General features: G+C 35.6%; 1 protein-coding gene across 1 annotated transcript; it reads right to left on the bottom strand.

Annotated features, from left to right (window-relative positions):
- LOC116120537 lies at positions 1-6,282 on the bottom strand. The gene is made up of 4 exons (XM_031406491.1): positions 5,265-6,282; positions 1,474-1,580; positions 1,129-1,395; positions 1-486 (listed from the first exon to the last, which is right to left on the bottom strand). Exons 1-4 carry the CDS (start codon positions 6,280-6,282, stop codon positions 1-3), a joined length of 1,878 nt encoding a protein of 625 aa, XP_031262351.1.
- Between the last annotated feature and the right edge of the window lie 8,181 nt (positions 6,283-14,463).

Here is a 14,463-nt window from a genome sequence, read left to right as displayed (position 1 = left end):
CTACTTAATGAATAGTAGGTCCAAGCAATGCTTGAACTTTGCAAGGGTAACAATCTTCATGCCCATGTTAGCTGGGTTATGTTCTATAGGAACCTTGTTTAAAGCTATTTCCTCTCTGGTGACCAGGTCCTTCACAAAATGGTAGCGTACATCTATGTGTTTGGTCCATTCATGATACACCGAATTTTTGCTTAGGTGGATTGTGCTTTGACTATCTGAGAATATTGTTGGATTTTGGTCTGTCAGATTAGCTTCACTTAGGATCCCTTTAAGCCAGATTGCCTCTTTAAATACATCAACTACAGCCACGTATTCAGCTTCGGTTGATGACAGTGCAACAATGGGCTGCAGCTGTGACTTCCAATTGATGCAGTTTCCACCTAGGGTGAAGTAGTATGCTGTAGTTGACTTTCTAGTATCCCTGTCACTTGCAAAGTCTAAATCTACAAAACCAGCCAACTCAAGTGAAGTAGTCCTTTTACAATACTCCAATCCAACATTCAATGAACCATTAACATATTTAAGCACTCATTTCAGGGCTGTCCAGTGTTCCATACCAGGATTGGACATGTATCTACTTAGCAAAGATATCACAAATGATAAATCTGGCCTAGTACTAATCATAGCATACATCAAGGACCCAATTACACTTGCATAGGGTATGGACTCCATTTTAATCAACTCAGCATCAGTATTAGGGCATTGGACTTTACTCAATGTGAAATGACTAGCTAAAGGCATTGAAACAGTTTTAGTCCTTGCCATTCCAAACTTTTCCACTAACTTATGCAGGTATGAACACTAATGGATTCTCAATTCACATTTGCTCATATTCCTATCAATTTGCATGCCTAAGATCTTCTTCGCATCCCTTAGGTCTTTCATTTCAAATTCAGCATTGAGTTTATTCTTTAACTCACATATTAGAGGCTTTGATTTACTTATCAGTAACATGTCATCTACATACAACAATAAGTAAATAGGCATATTATTCGTAATAGCAAAGTAGAAACAGTTGTCGTACCTACTCCTATTGAACCCTATACTTATAGTAAAGGTGTCAAACCTCTTATACCATTGCCTAGGGGATTACTTTAGGCCATATAGGGATTTAAGTAGTAAACAGACCTTGTTGGGAGCCTTTTGATCTATGAATCCTACTGGTTGGCTCATGTAGATCTCTTCCTCAAGGTCTCCATGTAAGAAAGTAGTTGTGACATCAAACTGTTCAAGCTCTAAATCTTGGTGGGCTACTATGGACAACATTAATCTTTTAGTTTTGTACTTAACTACTAGGGAAAAGACTTCATTGAAGTCTATTCCCTCCCTTTGGGTAAGGCCCTTAGCTACTAACCCAGCCTTGTACCTAGGAGGTTCCTTGGCAGTGATAACTTCCTTTAATTTGAAAAACCATTTACATTGTATTACCTTTTGATCCTTTGGCTTTGGTACAAGTTTCTAGGTTTTGTTTACCTCTAAGGATTTCATTTTTGCTTCCATGGCAGCTTTCCAATTGTTCCTTTCCCTTGAATTCATGGCTTCCTCATAGGTTTCAGGCTCTGTTCTTTGCACTTCAGTACCTGCAAGAAGAGTAGTGTAGATTAGATCAGCATATGAATACCTTGTGGGTGCCCTTACCTGTCTTCTGGTTCTATCTGTTGCAAGCTGGTAGTCTTGCAAGTTTTTAGACTGAGTTTCAATGTCTTCTACTGTTTCTGTCTCATCCTCATGTTCTAGATCAGATTGTCTAGTTTCTCCTCCAAGTTTAGTAACAGCTTCAATTTCTTAGATGGTTTCAGTTTCTTGAGGTTCTTGGGATTGAGCAGGGAGCTCCACCTCAATTGGTGTAACCCTAGGATGAGTAAAGGCCTCTTTTGGGCTTGAAGTAGAATCTACATTAGTGTTAATGTCCTTACAAGGAAAAACTCCCTCATTGCATATCACATCTCTGCTCACAATAATTCTAACTTCTGAAGGTTCCCTATCCCAAGGTCTGTAGCCCTTAGTCCCTTCTTGATACCCTAAAAAGATGCATTTGGTTTATTTGGGTTCAAGTTTTCCTCCACTGGTGTGTGCATAGGCTGCATAGCTAAAGACTCTTAGGTGGCTAAGGTCAAGTCTTCTCCCAGTCTACATTTCTTCTGGACACTTTAGGTTTATGGCTGTAGATGGGCTCCTGTTTACCAAATATGCTGCAGCGGTAAGTGTTTCTCCCCAAAAGGAGGTGGGGAGTTTGGAGGTAACTAATAGGCACCTGACCTTATCAATGAGGGTTCTATTCATCTGTTCTGCCACTCCATTCTGTTGTGGGGTGTGTTTTACTGTCCTATGTCTCAAAACCCCTTGATCACTATAGAATTTGTCAAATTCTTGGTTGCAGAATTCCAACCCATTGACGGTTCTAAGAACCTTCACCTTTTTGTTCATTTGGTTCTCTATAAGAGTTTCCAGTCTCTAAACCTAGCTAGGGCTTGATTTTTGGATTTAAATAGATACACCCACACCTTACGACTGTAATCATCCACCAGAGACATGAAATAGCTATTATTCCCATGAGATTTCACTTTCCGAGGTCCCCATAGGTTAGAGTGGATATATTCTAGTTGGCTAGTGGCTAGTGGCTAGATATGTCCCCTTAGTGAAACTGTTCCTATGTTGTTTGCCTAAGATGCAATTCTCATAGAACTCTAGTGATGAAACATTGTCCTTACCAAACTGCCCTTTATGCTTCAGGATGTCCATACCTCTTTGACTCATGTGGCCTAATCTAAGGTGTCATTTCTCTGTATTGGACAAGTTAGAAGATACAAGCACAAAATTAAAACAATTTTGGGAATGGTTCCCACTGAGTATAGAAAGACCATTTCTTTTCTCTCCTTTCAATATCAGGTTTTTATTTATGTAAATGTGCAAACATCCATTTTCTACTCTATAATAGCATCCTGATTCATCTAAGGTACCTAGAGATATCAGGTTTCTTTTAAGTTCAGGGATATACCTGACCCTAGTTAATTTTACCAATTTCCAGTGTTAACCTTTAGTGTCACTGTGCCTATCCCTCTTACCCTACATCCATAGTTATTTCCCATGTAAACAGTTTCATTATCAGTATTTTCAAACTCCTGGAACCAATCCTTATTTGGACTTATGTGAAACGAGCACCCTGAATCCAGTACCCACTCTTCCCTAGTGTCATACATTGACACAGTAAGAACTTTAGGTTCCTCTAATAGGTTTTTAGTGGTGGCTAAGTTACTCTCTGTATCCCCTGTTTTTGCTTTTAATCCACTCAAAATAGTTCTTTTTAATATGGCTAGTTTTATTGCAGAAGAAGCATTTTCTAGATTCTGTTCTGTTCTTGTTATTGCCCTTCCATTTTTTTCTTATTTCTAGTCCCTTAATTTGTCTGATTTCCCTTCCCAGTCTGACTAGACTCAACTTTTCTCTTAACAAACAGGTTTGTGCCATTCCGTTTCTAGGTTTTTAGTTCTAGTTCTCTGGCCTTAAGCCCTGCTGTTATTAGGTCACGATTTGGTACAGTACCAGAGTACTGTAGGGCATTTTTGACTACTTGGTAGTCATCAATCAGGGAGTTTAATAGAATCATGGCTAGACTAGTTTCTCCTAATGCTTAGTCTGTCCCTTTCAGGATCAAGGTCATTTTTAGAAATTCGTTTAGGTTTTCATCTATACTCGTAGAACTGTCCATTTTGTCAAAAAATAAAGCCCCCTTTAAAAAGGCTATGTTAGAGGCAGATTGCAAAGCATACAAGGAGTTGAGTTTACCCTATAATTCAATTGGTGATTCGATTCTGTCTACCTTTCGGAGGACGTTGTCGGACAGATTCATGACTATCAGGTTGTATGCCTATTCATTGATCTCCTCCTTCTTCTTCAACTTCTCCTCTAGCCACTTCTTGGAGTCTCCTTCTAGTGCAATGGCCACTTCTTGGAGTCTCCTTCCAGTGCAATGGCCACCTTGTTATGAGAAAGCAGCACTTTCATCTTTTTCTTCCAACTTCTGAAGTCAATCTTCCCATCATATTGGGAGATTTCCATTCAGGTGGTGGTATTTGACATGGTGAAGTGTTTGATTGATTTTCGAGATAGCAAGATCAAGAACTATACTCTGTTCTTGAACTTTAAGAAACGGGAATACCCTAGATTTATACTCTTAATGAGATCTATGCTAATTCGCTCAGAATAACACTCTTCTGATTCCCAATTTGATTTCTAAACCCTAAATTTGAGAAAGCCCCAATTTTAATGACTACCTGAAAGACCCTAGAAATCTCATATTGGAATTGAGACCCGATATCTTCCCTAATTTCCTATAACCTAACGCTCTGATACCACTGTTATAACCACATGCACAAAATCAACCAACCACAATCAACACGATAAAGAATCACAAACCACACACACACAAGAACACCTAGAATATACCATGGTTCACTTGCTCAATCTGAGCAAGCTACGTCCATGCTGAGCTCGGGAAACAATCAAGCTCGCTGCACTAAACATTGTCAAGATTATAGTTCAGATTACACACAGTGAAGAAAAACCCTTCTAATCCTTTCCATAATCTGTAACTCACCCTAGAGACTCTACCCTTCGAATCCCTAATGATCGCGTAAACAAATACACCCAGAATGACCTGAACCAGTCACTCAATCACAAAGTTACAAGATTCAACCACCAAAATTGTAAACCCTAACAGACTCGATTTTACTCTAAAGAAGAGAAAGTTTTTCGCGAAAACACTGTAACCCTAAATCTGCCCAAAAGTTCTGCTTTTATATGGTTGACCGAAGAGTTAATTTCAGCCTTCGGATCTTCTCTCCATCAATGCTCAGGATCTGTTCTTTGGGTCTACTCAAAACTGCGTCGTCTCACTTAAACCATAAAATGTCAATGTTTCAAGCCATCACACTAACAATATTGATAGAGTCTGAAGATTAGTCAGACATCCTATTCCACAAGGCATTCCACATAAAGAATCACATTTTTTATTTATAAGATGCCTAAGGTTCATCATTTTTCTAATATCTCTTGGTAGTTCCTTATGCTTGTCACAATGAGAGAGGTCTAATGTTTCCAAATTCCATAGTCTCAATATTGAATCAGAAAGTTTTTCAATTTGCATATAAGAAAAATTAAGATATCGTAAATGCCTAAATTCACTAAATAAACTCTTTAGCTTTCCATTTGAATGCAACAACTTCTTAAACTTTAACTGTCCAAAATCTAATGCTCGCAAGTACCTATAACTTGAAAAAATTTCATAACCACCATCCAAGTCAAATCTCCAATTTGATCGATAAAATAAAGTAAACTTCTTATATTTTTGGCACTATATAATGCAATTGGAAATTTCCATGAACTTTTTACGTCCCCACAATCAAGTGACACATGACGACATTTATCATCCACACTTTGAACCGTGCCTATAGTTGTGAAGGTGCATTCAGTTCTTGCAACTAATTTTGCAAGTTCATGCAAAAGATCATGCATCTTACATGCAACTACATTGTCCCATTCATCATATTTTGGGTCTTGGAAAAATGACATCAAAAGTAAAGTCGTAAAATACTTATTACCAACTTCTTCAAGACATTCATTCTTATCTAATGCTTGAAGAAACCCTTGTGCCATCCAAAGATAAATCAACTTTTGCTTCTTAATCTTATAATCTTTGGGAAACAATGCACAAGAAGCGAGACACTGTTTCAAATGCGAGGGGAGATAATCATAACTAAGCTTGAGTATTGGTAAAATATCACTTTCTTTTTCAATCACCTTTGACATTTCATTGTCCTTGAAATGCAACCAATCATCTTCCTCATTAATGCCATGAAGTAAGTGTCCTACTATCATTATAACAAGTGGAACTCCTCCACACTTTGCCACAATCTCTTTTCCAAACTCTACTAGTTTTGAATCTTTTGGCTTTATCCCATCTACAAAGGCTATCTGCGTAAACAAAGACCAAGACTTGTTTTCATCTAGCACTTTCAAGGGATAGACATAAGAGTTAAGTGTGCTAGTAATCCTAGCAACCTGCTCACTACGTGTAGTTACCAATATCTTACTTCCTCTTTCACCATCCATTAATAAAGTTTTTAATTTGTCCCACATAATGGAATTTTCATTCCATATATCATCCAAAACTAGGAAATATTTTTTCCCATTAATTATTTCTTTGCGTAGGCATTCTTTCAATTGATCTATATCAAGTCCTTCAGTTTTCTTACCAATTGCAGATTTGATGATATTTTCCATAGTTATTTTCTCATTAAAGTTATTAGATACACACACCCACATCCTTAATTGAAAATAGTTTATAACATGCTCATCATTGTATACAAGTTGAGCAAGTGCAGTCTTTCCTAATCCTCCAAATCCAAATATGGAGATGACTAAAACCTTCTCATTAACGTCTGAGTCCAATAGAAGTTGTATAACTTTTTTTTATCATCATCTCTCCTTACAACCTTTTCAGCACGTACAAAAGAGTGTGTTTCCCTTTCTATATCCATGACTCTTTTTTCATCAAGACTCTTAATAAGTTGGAACTTCTGATCTTTTTCAATCACATCTAGTTTCTCCCTAATAGTCTTAATCTTATGAGCTATATTAAGACTATATATAATCTGATTAGATTTGGAGAAAAAGATGCATACCTCCATTGCCAATTTATTTCTAGTCATTACCTCTCACCTTTGAAGGTAAGTAGAGAAATCGTCCAGCAAGTCATCAGCTTCATAAAATGCATCTTTGAGCCTTTGAGCCTTTGAATCCAATATGTCACCGTATAGTTCTTTCTGCTGTGTTGCTCCTTAGCATCAAGAAGCACAAGTCTAATAGTGTGGACAGTGGTACTAAGTTTTTGAATCTCATCTTTAACACCCTATGCCAATTTGCCTTCTCGGACAACCAAGGACCCCAACATTTTGAAGATTTTCCCTGCAATGCCAAATATAATTCCTTTTGCCATTTGTTCTTGGTTTCAGTAATAAAAATTGATTTTAAGAGGGTGAAGTTAGAAGGGTAGCTGTAAAATTGATTGTAAGATCATGTTACTCATATTTATAGACAAAAGTAATTCCATTCTTGATCAACACAAAAATTTAAAATATGAAAAATGATACTTGACTTAATGATGGAAATTAATCCCAATTAAGCTAGAGGAAAGGTAATATATACTTGGCGTAATGATATGAAAAGTAAAGCAACTATCAGCACAAGATCTTGCTTTGCTTTGGTACTAATCAAACATTAATACATTTTTAAGTTTTAACATATTAGCACCCATTTATCTTATATAATTATTTACTCAAAAGCCAAGAAAACAATTTTCACTATAATTTTGAGATTGCCTTCCAAATACCTAAAATTTTACTATTTTAGTCCCTTTGATGGTTAAATTTTGAGTAGTTTATGACTTTTTATAAGTGACTTTAAGGATTACGTTATTACAAAAATAAGATTAAAACTTACTGTTTATTGTTTTTCAAAAAACTTTGTAGAAAATGCGTTTTCTGTAATTTTAATTCAGGCTTCCTATTTTTAGAAATTAATGACATCAAATCTGTTCCTAAATTTTGAAATTACAAAATTCAATTTTTTTAATTTTTTTTTTTCCTCTAAACAATTTTGAAAATTAACATCAACATATATAATTTAACTTTTCTGATTAGATATTTTAGAGAGGTTGATGGGAAGGAACAAAATAGTTTCTTGAAAAATGTAAATCATAAAATTTCATTCTTGATATTTACATATCTTTATGATTTACATTTTTATAAGATCAAATTTCATTTAATTTCATTAAAATTCCTTCTTCTTTTTCTAATTTTAAAAATACACATATGATTTTTGAAAGTTTTCACTTGATTTTCATAGATGTTAAAACACCCCCTTAAAAAATTTAAAGTATCAAAGACTAAAGAGACTATTTAATTCATGGAAAAACACGCATTTCAAGTTTATATTTCACTTTTTACATCTCAAACGATGTTGCAGTAACCAACTATTCCAAAATGGTGGAATGCTATTTCTCTAAGGCCAAGAGTAGAAATACTATTGAAATTCTTTTTTGCCCCTCTTTTAATTTTTTTTCCCAATTTTTCTTTGAAACAGTTGATTTAGAATTTAATTATTTTATAATATAATAATTATTATATTATTATATTAATAATTAAAATATTATGGAACTTAAATTATTGTTTAAACCTTATCACCATAACCTCTACCACTGCCAACAACACTACCATGTCATTGTCACTGGTTGTTGATTGTCATTGGAAACACCCTATCAGCATCATCACCGGCAAGTGCAGAACCTACTAGGCATGGTAATGTTCCTTAGGATTTTAGGGACCCGTCCCACCTCGCCCTAGCCATGGTTTTTTTGGGGATAGGGGCGGGGGTGGGAGGTGTTTTAATCCCTGTCCTTGGGGATGGGGCAAGGGTGGGTGATGCCTTTCCCCCGCCCCGCCCCGCCTTGTATATAATATATAAAATTAAAAATTATATATATATATATATATATTTACTTTTCACTAATACTCTTATATTTTACCTAATTACATAACTATCCTACCTATATAAACTCATATTTTCCTAATTTCCCTCACCCTAAACAATTGAACAAGAACAAACCTTGACCCATATTTATGTATAATTAATTATGTTTAAATGATTAATTTAAGTGTTTTTCATGTAGACAAGAATTAACTATTGTGTTTGGTAGTGCTCAAATTAATTTATGTTTATATAAAATTAACGGGGTGGGGACGGGCCTCCAACATTCCCCTTTGGGGTAGGGAAGGGGAATTCTTGTTATCCCCATAACGGGGATGGGGTGGGGGTGGGGGTGGGGAGTGATTTTGAGGGTGGGGATAGGTATGGTGAATGAGATCCCCGCCCCATTGCCATGCCTAGAACCTACATTTGATAGTCTGGGTAGGTTCCAATAGCCATAGACACCATAGGTGACATCATGTGTGGCAACATGAATAATATGTCATTGCATGTGATGTCACTTCGTTGATCTTCAACGGCCTAAATTTTCGTAGATTGATAGATTATCAGACACCAATTCTGCACGTGTTAGCAGTGATGTCAAAATGTGAAGAAATGTTGTTGGGCTAGCACTATTGACCGATGATTGACCGTTGTCAAAATTTAATTTTTTAGAGTTTTTATTTAAATAAAAAATAATATTTTCAGTTTATTAAATAAAATAAACAACAATACTACCCTGTCCAAACTAGACCTGGCAAGCGGGCAGGCCAGGCGAGTATGGGTTGGGTAACTACAGGTAACAAGTAAAACGGGCTCGGGTGAACGGGTATATTTTTGGAACGGATAAAAATATGCATCACGTGTACCAGCCCGTACGGGTATGGATGGACCCGCAGGTCACTTGCAAAAAGAACCCAAACAAAGTTACAAAACCCCAAAAGATCAAAGATAGAACTCTCTTGGTAACTGCGCATATTTGTATTTTTACTTGGGCTCTCATTTCTAATCTTGTCTTCCTCCTCTTATTTCTTCTTACAATAAGATTTTGAATCAAACAAAGCTCACCACCACACTCATGCTTACCCATTCTTAGTACAATAATACTAGGTTTACACCACCTTCTCACATCACTCTCTCACATCATGATGTGGCAAATGACGTGGCAATGCCACATCGTCTGCCACATCAACAAAGTGCCATGTAATTTCCCCCCAAATTCACCCTAAACCCAAAATTTCAATTCTCAATTTACCTAAAACAAACCCCAAATCGATTTCAGTTTCTCCAAAATACAAACACTAAAATCTCATCCAAAATTTCAGCTCGCAATGTACCTAAAACAAACCCCAAATCGAATCTCAGTTTCTCCAAAATGCAAACACTAAAATCTCTCTCCAATTTTCCTTTAAAGATAAGTGAACTTGATTCTTTTTTAAGCCCACCACCGTTTCCGTCTCTTCATTTCCTCCAATTGCGTCCCCAATGAGCGCTGCACCTGTAAAGTGATTATTTCCCACTTGCTAGGTTCCAAAATGTCGCACCTGTAAGGTTAGGCGTTGTTTATATGATTTTAAGCCTAAGTTTGTGCCTTCTTAGGGGAATTAGAACTGTAAGTCTGGAACGAATTAGGATACTTAGTAATACATATTTACATATATTTTTTTCTCTTTTGTTAGTAAAAGGAAGATTATGATGCAATCTTTCATGGGTTTATTTTCTGGTCCATAGTGTATATATTCTGTTGCAAGAAGATTGATTGCTTGTTCCAAGAGAACTAAAGGAGCATATTGTTGTTTCTTACTACAACATTCAACAAGAAGTAGCTAAATCAAATACCTTTCATTCATATACAACTTTGAGTACTCTACTGAGCATTCTCTCTAAGTCCCAATATAATTTGTTATAGTTGTTGTTTGTAGACTATATTTTTCTGGTTTTTATTTTTATATTGTCTAAATGTTGGGGTCTAGGATCATTAATGTTTGCTAGGAAGCGACATCGTTTGGTGGTGATGTCTAGATGTACTTAATGTGATGAGCACATTAGGCCTGAAGTCCTTTTTCTTGTTTGGGACTGGATTTGCATTCATAAGTGGAGAAGTTGATATTTATCATATGGCAAGTTTAACTTTTGACTTACATTTTAGCCCTTGAAATTGTTTGTTTTTATTGCAGGCAGTAGCAAGACTTCAAATCTTAGAAACTATTACTCGAAGTGATGTGGATGAGGCACTTAGGTTAAAGCAGATTTGAAGTTCTCTTTGTATTGTAATTATTGTCAGAGATCTGGTCTAGATGCTATCTCTGATATCTATTCAATTTTGCAAGATGAGGCTGCAACGATAAACAAGTTAGATGTGAGCAATCCCCAGGCATTCAACTGGATTTTGAGAAAGGTCTTGACTCAATTTGAGAATGGATTATTTTATTTTTTATCTCATGGAATTGACTTATTGTTTATGTCATGTTTGATTCCCCTTTGTACATGCCTGCCTAAAGTTTGAAGATCAATGCAATATATGAAGTCTCTTTTGTTTAGATTGGTGTCTCAATTTGGCCTTGCATTTAATAGAAGTAGTTGATTATCTTTGCCTAGCACATCACTAACTTTAGTGGGAATCAACCATTAACCATTAAAAGGGAATTCCAATACCTTGAGATAATGACTTTAATTTTATTAAAGTTTTTCCCTTTTCCTTGCGTAAATTTGGTCAAAGTTTTTTGTTTTTTTAGTTAAAATAGTTGATTTTTGATATGTGGGTATGCAGAACGGATTTCTTCACTGTGATGCAAGGATTCAAACTTTTTCAGCCTGCCCAAAACTCAAGTTCAGCTGCTCTCCCCTAAGGTATTCTTAAAACCAATTGTATCATTTTAGTTGTTATCTATATCCGACGTTAAGAGTAACTTTCCTCAATGTAGTGAAAGTATGCATTCATTTTTCGATGGGTATGTAAATTCGAAAACCACATTAAAACAATTTGTGGAACAATATGAGAACGCATTGCATGATAAAGTGGAAAAAGAAAATGAAGCTGATTTCAAGTCATTCAAATCATGGATCCTTTGCATAACTTGTCCGATGGAGAAACAATTTCAAGATGCATACACTACTGCAAAATTCAAAGAGTTTCAAAAAGAGCTTAATGCTAAACTCTATTGTCAGATTCATTCTTTCAAAGAGACTGATATCAATGTCAAATATGCAGTCGAGGAAGATGTATTGGTTGGAGAGAGCTACCGTCATGTTCCTTTTGTAGTTTGCTTTGATGAACATGTTTTTGAGGTTCATTGCAATTGTCAATTGTTTGAGTTTAGAGGGATTTTATGTCGACATGCAATTGCAGTGTTGATTCATAAAAAAAATTATCTTATATCGGAAAAATACATTTTAAGGCGGTGGAGGAAAAATGTATATAGATGTCACACAAAAGTTAGGATAAGTTATAATAGTTGGAGCACAACTCTTGAAGGACAACGATTTGATCAGTTGTCTAATTCATTATATGAGGTGGCAGATTTGGCATCAAGCAATGATGATGATTGTAATGTAGTCATGCAAATTATTAGTGACATAAAGAACAAATTAGTATCGAATGTTGGTGTTGGCGGGATTGGTAGCTGCCTAAACATGTCATCTAAAGGTCTCCGAGACCGCAATAGTGTTCACTCTACTTCCATAGAGGGTAGAAATAACATTCTGACTCTAGGAGCTGATTGTATGAAAGGTCGACCTCCATTCAAAAGAAAGCAATCAAAGGTCGAGCAGATTGTACGTAAATTTAAAGGGAAGAAATTGCTTAACCAAGTGAGTGTCACATCTAATTTTATATAACGTTTAAAATATGTTAATAAATGTTATGTACTTATAAGTTTAATTTGATTGCAGGCTAAGAGTTCCCAAGAATCAAAAGAATCAACTGAAGCTGCTGCATATGCGAGTAATGTCCACCCACGTGAAGCAGGAGTCCCTGTATTAAGTCAGGTATGAATCCTTTAGGTTAAACTGTGTTTTAGGCTATAATATTAATGTTGTTGTCTTTTCACTGCCCAGGGTTATAGTGAACTGTCTATCACTTACAGGCCATCACCTGCAAATGGAAATTATTGATTGAAGTATGGTCTCGTAATATACAGTTGGTAGTACTTCACTTTACTTCTATCACACTCTCTCTATTCTTTCACTTTACATATATATGAAGTATGGTTTAGCAATATGCAGTTGGTGTGGTTAGGGGTGGTCACTTTAAGCATGATTTTTTAATTGTTCTTTTACTTTTCTTTTTGGTGTCTGGAATTTTATAAATTTAGTGTTAATTCTATCATGCTTGTTTTGTTTGTCTGTTTTTTTTTAAGATCTGGCTTCGTTGAAGTCTTGTGCTTAGGCTTCCTTGTTTGTTGTCTTGTATACATTATTGTTGGTCATATATGTTGACATATTATGTGTTTTGGACTCTTGCTTCAGTTTGCTTGACAATTAAAAGGATGACAAGAAAATGGAATGATACTGATTCTGATCAAAACAGCAAGTTCATCGGAGGAGAGTACTGATGCTGATCAAAACAACCAACTCATCACTTTATTTTCTTGCTGCTGTAATGTATGTTGTGTTCACGTTTTTATAATATATGTTGTAATGTATGTTGTGTACAAAGTTTTATAATGCAACATTGAGGTTCTATTTCATTATTGGATAAATTTTTCTCTTGAATGTACTTTTTATTTTAAGTTTCATGACAAAAAAATCCAGCAAGTAATTGAAGTCTTATTATGGTGGAAATAAGAGATTATGAATGCATCATTTGAAGTTTGTAACACTTGTTTTGAATCATCTCTAACTCTCCTATGAATGATCACTTACTATCTTGAGTTAAAAAATCTGCATAAATTTATGACAAGTTACTAAGTGCTTTTGTTTATTGCAAATCAAACCACAAAACAGAATATAGTAGGTATTACCACAATTTCAGAAAATTATTTGCATAATTTAGCTTATTTTATGCATTTAGGAGGGCCTAAAGTCGTTTCAGAATTTTCTTTATGATGCTCAAAACAAATTGTCTTTAAATATGCTTCAAAACATGGAAGAAACCTTGCTTCAAAGTTCAAACCACTCAATCAAGCAACAAAATTGAGATAAAAAGGTAAAGAATAAAGAGCATCAATTTATTTTCAAATAAAAAAAATAAATTCATTGATAAAGGTCCCTTTAATCTGTAAAAAGACAGGCGACACTTCTGAAATAAAGAAAGAATAACTTAAGTACAATATACAAAGATACATTTTTTATTCTCTGCTTAACACAAGAAAACAAAAGGAAGTTTTTTGTAACAATCAAAATTCACTCCTTCAAATCATGCACTTGGAGGCTTGTACAATTTCTCAACCATCTTCCTATACTCTGCGCACGACCCTAAACAAGCAAGGGACGCCGCCTAACAAAAGAAAGCAAAGGAGCCAAAATGTACACCCTTTACACACCCCTTAAACAGCCAAAAGAAACCATCTAGGGATGGAAAACCAAAAAAGTCTTTACACAGCCAAGAGAACAGCAGTAGCCATAACACAAGACCCCAAAAAACACCTGGAGCAGGAGCATAAAACTACCCATAAAACAGTAGCAAAAAATCAACTGGAGAAGTGAATCAGCCATAGCCCCACGCTACAAACCACAGCAGCAACATCCCAGCAACAACACAGTAGCAAGAATGGATAGCCAACAGCAAAAAAGCAGCCAGAACAGCCCCCTACTGGTAAAAAAAATTGCAGCAGTAGGGGAGAAAAGGAGTCTATAGCAACGCACAAAGACCCCAGCGTGATGCCCAATCCACAACCCAACTCTTTTATTTTAAACTATGAATGCCAAAATTAAATTATCTAAGTAAAGCTACCTTTCACTGTGATGCAAGCTAGCTTTACTTAGATAATTTAATTT

This window comes from Pistacia vera, unplaced genomic scaffold (genome assembly GCF_008641045.1).
Source record: "Pistacia vera cultivar Batoury unplaced genomic scaffold, PisVer_v2 Contig94, whole genome shotgun sequence".
Classification (NCBI taxonomy): domain Eukaryota; kingdom Viridiplantae; phylum Streptophyta; class Magnoliopsida; order Sapindales; family Anacardiaceae; genus Pistacia; species Pistacia vera.
Note: the sequence above shows the minus strand (reverse complement) of the source record. Positions and strands in the feature narration are given on the sequence as shown.

Coding starts and splice junctions, on each gene's coding strand:
- LOC116120537 (XM_031406491.1), bottom strand. CDS start 6,282: ATGGAAAATATCATCAAATCTGCAATTGGTAAGAAAACTGAAGGACTT. Junction 1,581..5,264: donor GAAATTTTTTCAAGTTATAG/GTACTTGCGAGC, acceptor CTCTTCTTGCAG/GTACTGAAGTGCAAAGAACA. Junction 1,396..1,473: donor CAAAAATGAAATCCTTAGAG/GTAAACAAAACC, acceptor TTCAAATTAAAG/GAAGTTATCACTGCCAAGGA.